Here is an 18,329-nt window from a genome sequence, read left to right as displayed (position 1 = left end):
AGTGTCTGGTTTAAAAATACATAAAATGGAGAAAGCAGAACAACAAGCCAAAGTTTTAACCGTTAGATGTCCGCGCGACACTTTTTGACAGCTCGACAAACGAGCAACCCGATCAGCGCGAGCCTTAATGACACCCGTATAATCAATGCTCACATCCTGACAGCTGCTCCGACACCATGTTCACCCCCCCACGGAGCCGTTTATCCGAAGAAAGGAGAAGAAAAGCAGTAATAGCTGCGTAACAAACCCCTGTGAGTCGCGCTCCGCCGAGTTGGGCTGTTAAACGTCAAGTGCTGCCAGCTTTACCCCCGATGTCACCTAAACTAGCGGTCGCCATTTTGTTACAATGTTGTAGTTTACATGAATCCGACATGACGCTGATTACAATCCAATGGAGTCTCATTAAACCTCACCTAACGCTAATGCGCCCTCCCCAGCAACTTCAATATTGGCTGTAAAGGCGAGATCCGATCCCTGGTTTGATAAAGCGCACGTCAATCTTTATGTATGAGCTCACTCCGAGAGGCACGTCACTGGCTGTGTGATCTGTCACTTCACTCTGTTAACCCGCCTCTTAAGGTGCCTCTGGTGATGAATCGATAGCACTCACCTCTAAACGCTCGTAAAAAACGCCGAATTTTACAGCTTAAGAGGACATAAAAAGGTTGTTGATAAGTTACAAACGCGTGGTAACGTACGTAAACCGGCTGGAATAAATATTTAACCTCATTTGCGCGGCGTTTAACATCGGCCCACCTTTACTCGGATTCCTCCTTGAAACAGTTGGTTACACTTGAAAGTGATTTGGATCATTTTAGACTTTAATTGGCTGTTTGTTAAATCGATCATTTGTTTGCATAAAAATGCACTGAGTTAAAGCGGAACGCGTTTAATTTATTTTAGCACTTCCAGGTAGCGCTACATAGCACAATAAAATCAACATAAATAAAAATGTACCCAAGCTGTCGCCTCTTTATCCTTGTTCGGTTTCTTTATATTTCCTCCTCCTAGGAGATATTTAACGTTCAAACTACATGACGTACAAGAAAGGTTATAAATGCACACAATTTGTTGAAAAAATAATTATAATAATAAGAAAAAGTGGAATTATTAACGTCACGTTTATCCCCGTTAACTATCAAATGCCTCCCCATGAGGAGAAATAGTAAGAGCCCGGAGGAAGAAAAGACGTTCAGCAGGGGAATACAAGTTAACACCGCTTCTCTCAGTTATGTATCGCCAGCCCCATATTTTTTCACCTTCAACTCTCGACTCCCATATATTACATTTACAATCTCTTTTAAAACATATATATCGTCTTCCTAGATGTCGCGCAAACCTAATCTGCTGTAGCGGAGAAGACCTAATTAACGCCAAGTTTAGCGCGAAGACGAACGTGTATCTGTAGATATAAAATAAAAGAGCAGACGCTACGGTAAATATTTGCTGATAGTTTACCTCTTCAAGTTTTCCCCCCTCTCTCTCGGGTACTCCTCTTCTTTATCACGTCGAATGGGGTAAAATGCGAAGCGACGTATCCGAACGATTTCGTGGGATTTTTTTTTTTTTTTTTTTTTTTTTTTTTTTTTTTGACGTGTTAAAAGCGAAGGCTGGAAAGCTCTCGCCGAGACATGGAGAGGACCTGATAACAACTAATTGAAAGGTTAATCTACATAGCAGCCTGTGACAAAGTGGTACCCTCCCCCTTCTTCTTCCTCTCCCACTGTAGACATCCCTTTACTTCAGCGTAGCGGACCGTCGCCCCTTTTTTTAGTGCGCTCCTCACAATGATATTGTCAATTTAAAAAAAAAAATTCTCTCCCACTTAACATTTTCACACTTCTCTTATAGCCTGCATCACACATTACTACTATCTTTTTTCTTATTATTATTTATGTAACACCTACAAACATTAATTCCCAAAGGGCATTTTATAAACTTCCATTGATGTAAATATGATAGGGTTACTTTTCATTTTTAAAGAAGCTATTTCCTACAATTGACATAAGGGGTATTTAACGCCCTAATCAGGTAATTAACTCCACCGAGCTGACGATAGAGCAATAGCAATAATGCTAATGTATGATTACATTTTTCAGTTTCTACATCACTGCTCCCTTCACTCATCTCTCTTGCAGCAAAAGAAATACCAGAAAGCTCATTTCTCATGCAGTAATGCGGATGTAATTAGAGAGATAATTGGTTACTTCTCATCAGATAACAAACACATACACAGTGCTGGATGAGGAGCCCAAATGAAAGCTTTTCTCTCCTGTAGAGACCCATTTAGTGACTAATTTAAATAATCTAGTACACTTGTTAATAATCTTGTCATTTGGCCATCAAGAGGGTTGACAGTTGACGCAAGAAAAAAAAAAGAAGAAGCTCACTGGATCCAGACCCAAAGGAAGACTTATCTGCACGAGGATCAATTAGTCATCAGTCAAAGTTATCCGATCTTTTTGACAGTTGATGAGCTCTTGTAAAGTTCTGATGAGTACTAAATGCACTCACTGGCTACTTAAATAGATGTGCTTTCCTAGTCCAAGGTTGAGCTGCTTTGACTCTTTGTGGCATAGACTCAACAAGTGGTCAGAAACATTCCTCAGAGATTTTGGTTCAAGTTAATATGACAGTATCACATAGTAGCAATGGACATCCGTGATGTGAATCTCCTGCTCTACCACACCCCAAAGGTGATTTGTTGGATTGATGCTGGATCACTGTCGAGGTCGTTGGTGTACAGGGAAGTCATTAAACGGATGGAAATGGTTAACAACCTCCAAACCGTAGGACCAGGACAGACAGACTGAAACTATGCTTTTATGTTGTTCACACTGAACTCTGACCTTTGAATGCAACATCTGAAATTGATGCTCATCAGACTAGGAAACCTTTTCCAGTCTCTTATTGTCCAAGTTTGGTGAATATGTGAGATGCGTTTAACTTAAGTTTTTCTTTTGTTAGTTAACAGAAGAGACATCAAGGATGGCGTTCTGTTACTGCAACCGTGTAAAGGATACGATGTTGCGTGTTCAGGGATTTGTTGTGGAATACCAATTCCACAAACCTTGTTTCTATTGAATGTGCATCTGAACTGTTGTCTTTCTATAATCCTAAACTGGTCTGACCGTTTTCCTTTGACATCAACAATGTATTATCGTCCACAAACTCACACACAGTTAATTGAAAAAAATTTGTGCACCCAACTTAAAATTCAGTTTCTCCAAAAGAAACATTCACATCATGCCTTTTTTTGCACCACTCTTTATTTTCAGCTCTGAGTTTGAGGGATTTCTTGCATGACTAGCCTTTTTCAAACAACCCCACAGCATCTCAATGAGATGAAGATGTGTGTTTTGACACAAGGGATTTTCTTAGTTGTCAGCCAGTCATCAGTGGATATACTGGTATGTTTTGGGTCACCATTATTTTAAAGGTTCTGGTCTGGGTTCAGCTGACATTCAACATGTCCTCTGTTTTAGTGTCTAAAAAATTCAATTTCAGATTTAGCTATCCTAGAACAGTACTCAAGAAGTCCTGGTCCATATTCTTCTCAAAGACAAAATTTGCTTTGGCTTTCATGTTTTTCTCAGAGATCAAAAGTTCCTCCTTGCACACTCGATGAAAGTTTAACTTGCAAATTACCTTTCTGATTGCACAAGAATATCAGCAGTAGCGAGAACCTACAGTATGTTCAGTGATCACATTTTAGGGACTTTGGAGACTTCTTTTAGCACCTTGCAGTCTGTTCTTAAGGTAAGTTTGCTTGGAGGACCAAACCTAGGCATGTTGGCGGTTCTTTAGATTCTCTTGCATTTGAAGACAATTTTCCAGACAGTGGATTGGCTGATTTAAAAATCCTTTGAGTCTTCTTTAAATCCCTTACCAGACTTCTAAGCTCCTAAAATCTCCTTTCTGAAGGCCACAAACAGTTCTTTCAGCCTCATCATCGTCTTCAACCTCACTTCAGGAGTCAGGGTTGCACCAAGTAAACATTTGAGTTTTAAATATGGAAAGCCTTTTTCAAAATGCTGAGTAACACTCTTTTAATTGTGTGTTTCTGGTGTGATATGGCTGTGTGTAATATTAGCCATTTTAAATAGGATTAAATGCGGGATCTCCTAACGTAATCCTTACCAGACACTGCAACATTAAAGATTGACAAAGTATTTTATTTACTTTTGTCATACAGTTATATTACTTGAAACTTCTGGTGATTTCCTGTTCTAATGCTCAGTTTGGAGCTCAGTCAGTCACAATACTGAAGTCCACTCAGTTTCAGCCATATTGCTGGCTGATCCCCTACTTTGTTCAACAATTTAACAGGTGTACCTAACAAAGTGACTGGTGAGTTTACATTCCTGATGTTTTTGAGTGGATATCCCTCAATGTTAATTGAAGCTCCCTCATCAGCGCACATTATCAGGATTGGCTATTCTTGTCATTATCTACATGTTTTTATTGAACTGCAGCATTTGTCATGTTTTCTGTTACTCATCTACTGAAATTTATGCAAATCGACAAAACGATTCAGTCAACAAAATTGTCAATTTAGAAAACGTTTAGGCAGGTGAAACGTGAATAAAGAGAATTTGAATCTGAAGCTTTTGTGGGTTGGGGGTCATAATAAAGAGCGACTGACCAGAGGAAAAATAAAACTGCCGGTGTCTGGCTGTAATGAATGCCACCCTGGGCCCCAGCAGGTCCTCCACTGCTGCATGGGTCCAGGGATAATTTGAATTGGAGCATGTGCCATAGCAGTCGGCCCATCCCCCTCCTCAATCCCTGCCAACTGCCACACTGGTGTTCACAAACACTGCTGCCCATCTGCGGGGCAAAACACTGGCCAGGACCCCAGTTACTCCTTTGCAAGCATTATCATTATCATCATTAGTGTTAACAACAACTATATACGCTGGTGAAATAACTATTGTAGACAAATGTCACAAAATCAAAATTTATTGTAACGGAAAAGTGAAGTTTCGGCCCAAAAATGAAAATTGGAGATATTGCAGACCAAGCGTCACTATTTGTTAAAGGTCTTCCTAAATCACAGAGCGTGATAAATATGCTAAATGCTCTCAAGTTTGTTTTTCATCTGTGTGCACTGAGCAGGGCCAAAGTTTGTTGGAGAAAGTGAGAAAAGTAGTTTCCCTCATTGTGGCAGGCATCCTCATTACTTCATCATGGCTCTCTCTCTTTTTGTGTTTGTGTTTTGCCATCTGTCATCTTGAGAAGCAAATGAACCAGCTGCCATGGAGTCTTGTCCAATCAGAATGGTGGACCTTTTCAAAGCGCATCTGTGAAAATCCTTTTAAAAAAATGGTTGATTAAAAAAAAAAAGAATCAGTTGTTAGTAACACTTTGGCAAGAGAAAGTCTTTTTAACCTGTATGATCTGGGTTAATATGTATACAAAGGCAAAACAAAAAAGATACAAGATGTAACAAGTAGTTCAATAGGAGTAAAAATGCTTATTCTCATACTTCACAGTGGAACAGATGAGTGTTGAATTATTTCAAACACTTGAGACACAGTCCAACAGTTTCTGCCGGCGGGCAGGGGTGGGGGGGTGGTCCCTCTGATCCCTTTCTCCAACCCCCAGCGACGGCACAGCTGGGTACGAAGGATCAGGCTAATTTTCAGGCCTCTGAAATGGTCGTGGTGAAGAGCAACCACTAATCCCTTAAACTGAGAAAAATGATCTCCTGCTGCCCTGCAGACACAGAGTCCAGTTTGGACCCCAACTAGCTATGGGAGTGATGGGGGAGGCTGGGTGACTCGAGCAGTTCCAGGATACAATGACCTTGGTGTCAGAGTGGGATACCTTGCTGATTAAATGAAATCAAGAAACTTTACAAATTGTCTGTACGTTGTATGGTATATTTCAGGTGAGTTCACCTGTTTGTTCAATTAATCGATATTTAATCTGACTTTGTGTTGGTCGAGACAGGACTAATGTGGTTTTTCTTGCTTCTGTACAAACAAAACAATTACTTCCAGTTTGGTTCTGTTGTTTCTGAAAGGGAAAATGTCATTATGTTTTAGAGCCACAAAATCTATAATTTTGCAAAGTATGAAAATGAGACATAATGAGGCCTTTGTTGTTTTTCGAAGGAAGAAAAGAAATTTTAAAAACCATTTTTGCACCTAGACACCATTTCTGGGTGATGATCTTACATATGTGCTCCATAAGAAATGGGAAGCAGTCAATAGTCATAATTTATCAATGATGGCTGCAGCACCAAACTGCAAGGGAATATTTTTTTTAAAATTGAATAAACATTTTTACCAACAGGCATCATTGATGAGACTTTGTACAGTGCTAGCTTGCATTCATTATTCACATCACAACAGGGCCCTCCTGCACTTATGCACACACACAATAAAGCTCTGTAAAAAGCCATAAAATAAATTAAGCTTTTATTGCAGCAGCATAATTGTACACTAAACAATTAAGAAAACTCAACCTTTATTTTCAGTATATTTATTCAACAAGAAAAAAAATATCCATTGTTAGGAAATATCTGTTTTTGTGGTGGTATGCATGAAATCCTTAAATTATTGAGATATTTTAAATGGAAATTGTTGAGTTGCTTCTTCCAGACAACTCAACGTTTATCATCATTGGATCTGTCAGCAAAAAACAAGAGTCAAACCAACACCAAAACGGTTCACCTGTCACCAACATTTTGAATTTACCAAAATAAGGGTTGATTTTCTTTACAATAAAGAAAAGAATTGTGTGACCTTATGCTGCTGCAATACATTTATCCTGACGGTTTTTACAACTTTTCAACAGGGGACCAATAATTATGGATAGGGCTGCAAACATACCTCTTCTGCATTACTATTACCTCCTCATGAGTCAAAAACTCAAAGACAGAAGGGCCACCAACAGCCTACTGGCAAATTGAGAACTGTTCATAAAACTACTGAGCAACAGTTGAGAAGTGGATTGTAATGCTGTTTGTTCATTTGCATTTTGTGGTCACAAGTTAGCTGTAATTCTCAGATAAGGGAGTAAGAAACCACATTTTAGAATAACTACTGAGAAACACTTGAGATGTCCCCAAACTATGATACATTTCTCAGACATTGATCAATTTAAATTATGTTTATATTTAAATTATATTATGAAATACCTTTAAACTATTTCTAAAAGATGACAGACAAAGGACCAAGACAGTGTCTACATTACTGATTCAAACTTATCAGTTGTTGATTCTCAAACGGCAGCTTCTGCTGGAATGCGGCTTTTCCTATGAACATTTTCCAATGTCCGATGCTAGTACATTGTTTGAATTGCATTATAATATCTCCGTTGCTTATCATGGCTCGATAAATCCATCAAGCCGCAGCAATTATTTTCAAAATGTCAGTCAGAGGAAATAAAAAAATACGCGTAAAATCCTGAAGAGTATAAATTGGTACAGTAAGCATCTTGTGGGAGTGACAGATCGGATTAATCAGTGAAAATCCGGTTTCTCTGGGAAAGTGCATCCGACCCGTCTGATGATCACGTTGGCTGCATAGTGTCCGGCCCGGATGCACTCCTCCAATGACTGCTCTTGGACAAGTGCAAAGAGGAATCCTGAGGAGGAAGAGCAACTGAGGTAACTTAGAATCAGAAGTTTCGGAATAAATCAGATTTTATCACATTTAAGCCATGCACACAGTTCTGTTTCCTGAACAAGGCCCATGTGATGGAAGTTCTATGTAAAGCTGACAAACATACAATTTCATACCTCCAACAAACGCGTCTCCTGCTCCGTTGGTGTCCACAATGTCATTTTGGTCGATGTCCAAGACAGGAAACATGGTCACTTTATCATCTGTGGTAAGGAAGTAAAATTATAGTTACTTGAATCGCCTCTAATTCTCTTTGCAGTGCAAAAGTATTCATAGCCATTTAGCTTTTTCACATTAAAACCACAAAATTCAATGTATTTCAATGAAGATAATGGGATAAATCAACTTAAGGTAGAGAATATTATAAAAAAGAATGAAAATGATACATGGTTAAATGCATCATTTCACAAACGAATCCTTGTATGCCTGATGTGCAATGACTAGTTCCACAGTTGTTCTTTGCGTAATACCTCAAATGTCAGATTAGTACATTTAAATCCCTGCCATATATTCCTTGTTCTGGCAGAGGATGACCCTTTGGTCCAACGTGAAGCCCTTTGCAGCCTGTAAAGCATTTTTCTTGCAGGATTTTGCTGTTTTCAGTTTCATCGATCTTCCCGTCAACTCTGCCCAGTTTTTCTATCCTTGCTGAAGAAAAGCATTTCCACAGCATCATGACGCAATCTCCATGTCTAACAGAGTTCTGGGTACTTTTCTTCCTGTACAGGTGTATTATTGTAAACAGGAGTGAAAAGCAATGTTTTCTAAAACCAGTTAAAACCTTATATCATTTTCCTTCCACAGAATAATTACAAACCACTTTGTGTTTTGGTTTAGCACATAAAATTACAATAAAGTGCATTAAAGTTTGTTAGTGATTTCCTGAGATTAATAATCACTGTGTAATCACTTAGCTGAGGATAACGTTCTGCTGTGTGAGAGAGCTTTTTAGTTTGAATAATCACATGTGAAATATTAGAAGATCTTTGAACTACAAACAGTTTGAATCTGGGATAGCTCAGATCAGATTAACAGCAATGCTGCCGCTCAGATGTTCATCCTCCTAAAGAAAACTACTTCCCACATCACACACTTGAAAATGTTTTTACTTTTCCTCACTCCTGTCAACCTTAATGCTTGGTGTGGACTTTTATGCCCCCCTTGGGATAAACTCTCCCAGCTTTGGTGATCAAATATGTGCAAAGTTAAAGAGCGTCAGTGCAAGAAGTGGTTAGTTTGTCCAGAGCCAGATGGTTGATTGAAAAAAATAAAATAAAATAAATAAAAATGATAAATAATAAAATAGAAATATAAAACTCATCCAGATTTACTAATATTGTACATATTCACAACTACAACTCATCTGAAATAACTATATAATGAGAAAATTAACATTTCACTTTAAATAACTACTCAGAGCCACTGGGGACACAAGGCTTTTTTTCTTACCAATAAGGTGATATATTATGTACTTATGTTAGTTTCAGCTGAATATTAATGTTTGTTAACCGTAAAGTCAGCTTTTCTTCTGCTCAGTTTCTAACAGCAACAATATTATAATATTTATTCCTTTGCAAGTCTTGAGTGGTTCTTTGTGTTTTAACAATCAGTGAGAGCAGCAGTGAAAAGTCTCTTCTGTTAAACTATTTCCCTACATGATCTTAAACAATCACTTTAAGACAATTCAATATATTTATCTGGTGTTTCATGTTATAAACCAAAACAGAATCGTGTAAAATTGTTAAATGGAAGTAAATTGAAACAAGATGTTTTTATTTTTTTTTAAATCAAAATCTGAAAGGCGCAGTTCACTTTTGTATTGAACTCTCCTGATTCATTACTTTGTAAACCCAGCTTTCATTGCAGTTAAAGCTTTAATTTGCTGGGGTTTTGACACAATTTCTCTGCTGAATTTAGTCTCTGAAAGATAAAACTTGCTGTCTTGCCTACTTTTATCAGAACTTCTTTTCATTTTTAAATGAATTATTTTGTTCAATAACATCAATGTATTGAACAAAATTCATATCCATAAAAAATTGCTACTTCTAGGCAAATGGTTAGCCTCTTCATTATTCCCAAATTCTACAATAGACAGTTTACCATCACTTCGCATCTCAACAGTACAGGAGCACAAATATTTCATGCTGATGGTGTCATTAGTTTAACAAAAAGCATGATGGAAACTATCATTCACAACATGTCTTTAATAGGTTTTAAAAAGTTACTCTTTTCTATAAATGACCGAATAGAAAATGGATGAAAATCTAGAGGAAATATAAACTTTTCAGGTGGACAAGCTTTACGCGCCTACTGTCTTGGATTAACCGCAGTGCGAGGTCAGTGTAGTGGTTTCACTTTAAAACTGAATCCATAACATGTGAGTCTTTTTATTATTTTCAGAGGATTACGCTGAAATCACACACTGCTTCAATTATCAGCAGTGTGTGAACTTCAAAGACGCTTCCAGCTTAAAGTGGAGAGAGGGGTGGAAGGAAGAGGAACAAAAATCTACCAGATGACAAAGTCTTGAGGTGTAGAGTGACATTAAATCAGCAACTTATGTCAGAACAATGTAAACCACACACACGATCTTCAAACAATCCGAGGGCCCCGGTGCAGACGTGAACCTTCAAGAGGGTGTCGGAGACAAAAGACTGACATGTGGATGAAAGTAACAAGAGGAGGCTGACAGACCTCTTATTGAGAAGAGACGCGGGGAGTTTAAGGAGAACATGAAATAGAAAAGAACTACAAAAACTTTGTTTAATGAGGCTCCCTGCTATGTGACAAGGGCTCAGAGTCGATCTGAGCAGCAGATAAGACGGCGCACCTTATCAATTTTTTAATACATTAAAGTTCCTGCCCTAAAGAGCAAGAGATAAACCTGCAGTTGAACACCTGATGTCAATGAATGAAGCTGAAGAAACTCCATGTGTAGCGAAAAGCTGCGTAACAGATCCTCTATCAATAATGTAGCAGATTAAAGAGTTCAATAGTGTTTTCATAACAGCACTAATTCTTGTAAAAAGGAAGCAGCTGACTGATAAAAAAAAAAAAAAATTATAATAAAACAAGAATCCTTTCAGGATCAGCTAATTAACAGCATGAAGACTTTGTTTAATTAAGGCCACAGATGAAGCCTGAGAGCCCTCCTCTCTCTTGAAATGATTAACCACACATACAATGCGTGCTTACAATAAATTTTAGCTTGTCAGTTATTCTGCTGTTGAGTGAACTGAAGTCGTTAGATGTGGTCGTACTAATTCGACGAGCTTGGCGGATGCTTTAAAAGGCTGAAACTGCTGCACTTGTTCTCCAGAGGCCGGTGCTCAACACGGCCAGATTATCTCTCATCAGGATTCTCAACTTTGTACTTAGAAGTATTAGAACTTTGATGTTTTGTCACCTATTGGCCACAAACTTAAATGAAATAACGAGAAAATATTTTGATTTTATGTAACAAACCAACAAAATGAGAGTGCTGTGCATTTGAGTTCTTCCCCCACCTCTAATTATTTTTCTTCCATATTTTTCTGTACTGAGATCCATCCATTTTTCTAGCAACTATGGCAAGCCCACACAGTATAATGGTACCACCACCATGTTTCACTGTGGGGATGGTGTGTTCTGGGAAGTCTGTTTTCCACCACACATGGAGCTACTTTAGCTTTCTTTCTGCAACAGCAAAACATGGCTTAAAAAGAAAAATTAAAAATCAAGATTTTTGGAGTTTGTGAATAAAACTCATCTCTACTGCTCCAAAGCTGCCATGATGGATGGCCATGTCTTTGTAGGTAGTTGTGCTTTAATCTTTCTATTGTACTTATACTGATATTAAATTGCACACATGTTGACTATGTGCTAATTGGGTCATATCTGGTTTGAATATCTGGTTTAAAAGTATACATCTGTTTCAACGTCTATATTATTGGTTTTTGATTATTATTATAAGTCTAAACAAAGACCTATTTAAATTGTGATTAAAGAATGAAAATAAAAAGCAGGCAGCTTTATATCTTGATTACTGAGGCAATAAGTTATGGACTGAGACATTTGTCTTTGTGCAAATACAGTGTAAGCCCAGAACATTCGTGAAAAATCTTAACTGAACTGTCAGCAAAAGCTGTTGCTATTCGTCTACATCCTGCACAGCTCAACTGTTTGGCAACACTTCAAATAAGTGTTTCTATCCATCTAGACACATACATTTCTCAACATATTTATCATTATTAAAGTGGTTTTCGAAAACAAATGTAAAAAAAAGCACTCATTTATTTTGTTGCTGCAACACTACAGCTGAAAAATGGGCGAAATTAATAGATGAAATTGTTCCAAATTTCCCAGCATTTGTATATTACCACAGTTTTTTTGTAGGTTCTTACAAATTATTTAATTCTAAGTTTACATCCCTTTCAGATCCATTTTGATTGGTCTAAAACTACACTGAGTTTATCAGTATTAATCACGGCTACAAACAGATATATTTACTCCTGTCCAAAGGAACTCCAAGTGCAGATTTAATGTTGACATGAGATGTACTGCTCCCTAGGAAGGCGAGCTGAATACAAAATGCACATATTTTTATTCGTAAAAACATTTGAGAACCATATTAGCACAAAATTCTAATTGAATACATTGAAGTTTGTGGTTATAACTTGACAAAATGTGAAAAAGTCCAGGCAGAATGAATCATTTTGTAATAAACTCAAAGGGAGGCAATTATTATTTCTCTTCTATGCAAAATTCACCTAAAAGTGCAAGTGAATAATTAAACATGGTCCAAAATAAAATGTATAATCACTCTTTTTGAAAACTGCTTTTACCTATCAGAGTATTTGGATTTATCACTTACAGACAGATCTGCGAATTTTTATCTTATTTTTAGAGACAATTACACATAGATTCTGAATTCAGTTGTTTTTGTTTCAAGCCTCTGCAGTCAACACAACTGCTCTTTAACACACTGTTTATGGATTAAATAACTTTCAAGGCCTCCAGTTTGGTAAAAAGTAAATTAAATGAATGATACGTAAAAATAATACAATTCAGGTAAAAAACAAAACAAAAAATGAATGGCTCTTTCAGTATTATTTAAAGTAGCTTGATAATCTTAATTACATTTGGTGACAAAGACATTTTGATTAGACTAATTACACAGAATCAGTTCTTTCATTCAGGCAATTATTAAAGACAATCAGGAATCGCTCTCAGTTCGGGTTAAAAAAAACCTAGAGACCTCTCCAGTGGATAACCTAAAGAACTTTGCATGGTTGCCTGGAAGCCAAGTTTTATAGAAAGTTGTGCATTAGAAAGTTGCTCATAAAGTCGGCATGGCTTTAGATAGAGCTAGAGCTCAACAACTGGACTCAGGTTGGATGGATAGTTTTGATTCTTCCAAGTTAGGATTTTGGAATACTTTGACCAAAATTATAGGGAAACATCTCCGGTAATGAGCAAGAATTTCTCATACAGGAGGAAACCAGAATCTGACATCTTCAGTGATGCTGAAAATGCCAGCAGGGAGGATCATGCAAAATCATTGCAGATAATTCTCAGTGCCCTTTTAAAGATGGTTGTTCAATACATAGATTGACATTGTTTGAAAAACCAGGCCTTGTAAGTTATTTTCAGGTTTCCTCCTGGAAACAGAGCCAACTTACTTCAGTCAAAGAGGTTCTGCTGATCATGCTAGAAGAGATTCCTGTTAGAATCAGGAAGACTGGAAAGAGCTGAAAAAGCTTTTTTTTTGGCTTTGACACCAAAAGCAGCCGACACTGAGTGGATAGCAGTGAACCTTCTATCGTATGGTGACATTTTAATTGAATACAGCAGCAAAGAGACAAAGAGTTTTAAAAAATAAAACGAGGATGATGGCTGTTTTATGTGCAAAACTGTGGTGCGATCAGCTGTGATGAAGCATCTGTCCCCTGCTGAAACCAGCAGTAGCACAAACCCTGATGGTGAGACAGAGACGAGCAGAAACAGCAATGGAAAAAATTGTGCTGCGATATGATCCAGAGAGCATTGAAGACATTCTGTTTGACCTGATATTTTGTGCTATGTGTGAAGGACATCCTGCATGTTTATATGGAGCCATTTAGACTCCACAGTGATGCATGTGTGAATATTACAAGCGAACAATAATAGTCCCAAAGTATAATTCTATGGGGGGTTTTGTGTCTGCACTGATAAGACTTACTCACGTCCTGATTTGTTTGTATGTTTTAATTATTTTATTTTTTATTTTTTTTAACAAACCTCCCCACTTCGGCATCTTTTTAGCAGTAATTAATATTGAAAAGTGTATTTTGTATGTGCGTTTTTACTGTTTTAGTAAGACTTTGCTTTTACAGCCTTTTATATATTAAAACCCAAGAAGTAACAGAGGATGTACTTTCTTTAACCATGAGATGGCAAACCGAATTACATTTTTTTAGCATCAAACAGAGGCTCTCTTTCTGATTTCTGACTTAGAAACATTGCTGATGAGTTTTCCAGAACATTTCCGCGAAAGGCACATCATGGTACATTAGACCTTCGATATTTCTCATTATTCATGACCACAGTTTGTATTCTGCTGCTGGGGGAAAGTTCACACAACCTCACCGATGCAAAATATTCCATTTGACTGACACGTCAACTCAAGTTACACTCCAACAATTCCCTCGCTGTCTTTAACAAAGACCTCATTGGCAAAAATCTGCCATGGACATGGCAAAAAGTACTAAAATAAAAATAAAAAATCCTTCTGCCAGAACCCTCTGACTCTGTTGTTACTGGCTCACAGAACATCTGAAAACATCACTTCACTGCACTCACTTCACATTTCACAATAATGAGTCTGGCAACAATTTTTTCAATCAATAAACCTTTGCAGAAAGCTTTTTATTTTTTTTCTAAACATAATGCTGTTCTTTTCAACTTATTCTGGCAAAAAATAGGGGAGCAGATTGGTGGCGAATATGTGGGAGTTTTGTAAGGCAGCGCTGTGACAGGTAATGTGCACCAGCAGGGACAAAAAACAAAAAAAATAACTAAAAAGGAATTCAAATAATTCCTTCCAGTAAGGTGCTGTATAATTGTGTGCTTTGTTAATTCACACTTCATAATTCCCTCATTACAGCCCTTGAATGGTGGTGATTAAAAGAAATTCTTTCAGCAGCCATCTCTTTGAAATGAGTATCAATTAAGTCCTTTATTACTGGCTATTCTTTTTGGCAATGACAACCCTCAGCACAGCCGTGACTGAGAAAATGCTTTCTAATGAAAAATAAGTTACTGTTTAAATAAGAGGACTTCAGCTGCTTTGAAAAATGATCATATGCAGCAGTGTTTTGATTTGGATTACTACAAGCTATATCGCCTATGTTCCAGCGTTCGATATTTTTTTGCTTTGACAGGTAGAGCATGGAGCTGTCAAGTCATTAAAATTAATCATCTACACAAGTAAAACAATGAGTTCATTTCATATGCTGCTCTCACCGCTGAGTGAATGGGAGCTGCACATGAATATTTAGCCCAAGTGCTCGACAGAGATTCAGGGAAACATTTTTTATTTTTTTTTTATGTGAGAAACTTCCCAGAGAACGCTCCTTCTGGAATGGTTCCCGTTGTGTCGGAGCCAAAATCCAGGGCCTCAGAGAGGGAAGCAAGCCTCACCGCTTTTCTTGGCAAACGTCACAGGTTAGAAGCGAGCTGACATTCAATCTGTTTCCCTATCACGACCGGCATCTTTGCTCGCAAGTGAGTTATATAAAAGAGGACATATGCCCACAATTACTGAAACCGCAGTCGAAATATCATCAGTGGCGGAGATCCTTTCAGAGAGTTTGGAAGGAGGAGTCTTCAAGCTGATGTGTCAGTGAGCAAAAGTATTCATTCCCCTTCAAATCTGTCATATTTTGTCATAGCTCAACCACAACAAATTAAGAAGTAAATAAAAGCTCCAAAGCTCTTGGAAAGAAAATCTTAAAAGTGACATGGCGGCCATTTGCATTCAACTTTCCTGAGAAAATACTTTGTAGAGCCTTTCGCTGAAAGTTTTGCAGACCTGAAGACCGCCCTTACAAAAAAATCCCATGAAAATCACATGTGACTTTCACATGTGATCACATGCGGTTCACACAAATTTTTACATGTGAATGATGTGAATCACATGTAAAAGCACATGAATACGTGTGATTTTGGAACGTTTCGTGGTAAAATCACATGTGATTCACATGTGAATCACACATTTCCACATGTGATTCACACATTTCCACATGTGATCACATGTGATCACATAAAAATCACATGTGAAAACATGTGATTTTTTGGTGGATTATGTGATCACATGTGATTTTCATGGGATTTTTTTGTAAGGGCAGTGGTAGACACTGGTCCATCACTGGTCTTATGCAAAAAAACAAACAAAAAAACAACAGTTTGCATAAGAATTGCGATTCTCATTTACTAGGATTCTGAATCAATATAAAAGATTTGTCTTATAAAATAGGACAAGTCTGCTGGTTGTCGGTCTCCATTTTGTAACTACTCAGGACATCCTGACTTCACCACATTCACCAGTTGGCACTGGAACATAAACATGAGTGAAAAGCATCACAATAAAGAAGAAACTTTAGAAATGAAAGGGAGAGAGATTCAACCAGGCCCATCTTCAATGAAGGCAAACATTTGGACTTGTTTAGTTTGAGATATGCTTTTACCGTGTGCAAGATTTGCAAAATGAAAATGAAGCACTTCAGGAACACCACAAATGTGCAAAACCATGGTGTGCCATACCCACCCTTATAGAGCTCCGTGTGGTGTGTTGTGTGATTGGTCAGAAATTTGCAGGTGTGTTTTATAGAGAAACAATGTCGATATTTCACTTCAAGTAGTCCGCCTCCACTGTCCAGCCTTTAAATCTGCAGCCGATGTGAAAACTTTTGGGGAACATTTGCACAACGCAGTAAAGAATTGTGTGGATTTGTACAATTCTTCACTAAATTACTACAGTGACTGTAAAATGGATAAAAACTATCCATTTGATAGAACATGTGACGTTTGCCAAAACAGCCACCACCTGTTTTGGAGGAAATTGAAATGTCATAGACAGAGGAGACTGTCTGCAGAAAGGTGTGACCGTCTCTCAGTGACCGTTTTGTTAAAACGAAATGGAACAGTGCAGGAAGAGAGTGGAAAAAAATACTACTTTAGTGACTCCATTTGTCATTCTGCCTTGCAAAGCAAACTGTAGTAGATCATTAGGGACCTTTGCACTCCTATAGATTAAAGCAGAAATTATGAAAACTAGTTTTGAATTAATATTGCACCAATTGTGCCCCCTCCCCAAAAAAAACAAAAAACAAATCTGAACTGAATCATGAGGTAGTAAAATATATTTAGTAAACATGAATCAACTGCAAACACATTCATAGAAAATATTCACGCTAATCTACGAAGTCTGATCTTCTGAGAGTGAATAAAAGCTAATTAATTTAAATTTTAATTCTGCAGTAGTGATTTGTCCAGATTGTTCTTTTTTTATGAGTGATTCTATGTTGCATTGTGTTTCTGTGTTTGATTTGATGTAAAGCACTTTGAAATGCCTTGCTGCTGAAATGCACTATACAAATAAAATTTGATTTGATTTGATTTGAATTTACTGCTTCTATTTATTAGTGGTTGTGATCCCTCTTGAGAGTATCACTGCAGCCACCACCTGTTTTGGAGGAGAACTGCTTGTTCCAGAGGCGTGTCTGCTGGTGAAGCATTACTTTGCTTCCACATGACAACTATGTGCTACCTTCTGCTGGTCTATCACATCAAATCTCAGTTACACATTCTGAACTTTGTGGTTGTAGCGTGAGGAGAATGTGAACAAGTTGCAGCTGGAGGTAGTTAATTTATTCTGTTGAATATAAAGTATGTAACACAAACATCACACTTTATTAGCGGCTTTCAATTACCATGCAAATTACTCCACTTTCTGCTTTAACGGAAACTAAAGGAGAAAATCATTTCTGCTTCATGTCTAGTATAAGCTTCGTCCTCCATCTGACATGATTAACACATATAGATCGGTATCAGAGGTAAAATCTGCCTGCCTTGCCCCGTGGAGAGCTCTAAAACTCTCAGAGGAGCCGAGTCAGGCTTTATCAAGTCCTTATCAGCAATTACAGAGGCAACCCCTGCTGAATGATGGTTTATTAGATCTCCTCCCTGTTAAGGTTCAGAGTGTGGTGATCTTAATTACCGCAATAATGTATAAGCAAAGGCCTGGTGTAATTCAGCAGTGTCAGAGGCAGCTAAAAAAAGAGCCATTTCAACTTGCTCCTGGCTCTCAAGCATCACATTTGAAACGGTTTTGTGTTAAAAAGCTCTGGATAAAGGGCTGAAAAAAGAATAACAAATTGACATCTCTTTTTGGAGAATTATACCACAGGGAAAGGCATTCTCCCACCCTTAATCACTATAAAATGGTTTATAAAATGGTTTAACATGACACACGGAGGCTGGCAAATGATCAAATGCTGACAGGAGGACAAATTGCAAACAAAATGAGAGATCAAGTTTATTAGAGTGCCGCCTCTGGGAAATGAAAATCTTTAATTCTCTTTTTACATTGACATTTATTTGGCTGGTACGGATAGCACGCAGACAAACACACGCACACAAATCGCTTGTGCTGCACCTACGACAGCTGTAACAGCT

At 37.7% G+C, this 18,329-nt stretch overlaps 2 protein-coding genes across 8 annotated transcripts in view; both read right to left on the bottom strand.

The window, feature by feature from the left end:
• Positions 1-1,743, bottom strand: part of kat6b (K(lysine) acetyltransferase 6B) — a 30,110-nt gene extending 28,367 nt beyond the window's left edge. For 2 of the 5 annotated variants that reach the window (XM_044103677.1, XM_044103683.1), the window contains exon 1: positions 1,459-1,743. The gene's annotated coding sequence lies outside the window, so the exon portion shown is untranslated. The other 3 variants (XM_044103681.1, XM_044103678.1, XM_044103682.1) reach the window with 3 other exon arrangements.
• A 3,201-nt stretch (positions 1,744-4,944) lies between these two features.
• Positions 4,945-18,329, bottom strand: part of adkb (adenosine kinase b) — a 162,114-nt gene continuing 148,729 nt past the window's right edge. For all 3 annotated transcript variants that reach the window (XM_044103675.1, XM_044103674.1, XM_044103676.1), the window contains 2 exons: positions 7,751-7,837; positions 4,945-7,596 (listed from right to left, as the gene is read on the bottom strand). In XM_044103675.1, the coding sequence (XP_043959610.1) occupies positions 7,472-7,596; positions 7,751-7,837 (212 nt within the window). In that variant the 3' untranslated portion in view covers positions 4,945-7,471. The remainder of the gene's footprint in view (positions 7,597-7,750; positions 7,838-18,329) is intronic.

This window comes from Gambusia affinis, linkage group LG20, assembly GCF_019740435.1.
Source record: "Gambusia affinis linkage group LG20, SWU_Gaff_1.0, whole genome shotgun sequence".
NCBI lineage: Eukaryota > Metazoa > Chordata > Actinopteri > Cyprinodontiformes > Poeciliidae > Gambusia > Gambusia affinis.
The sequence above is the reverse complement of the archived record's forward strand: the minus strand, read 5'-3'. Positions and strand labels throughout refer to the sequence as shown.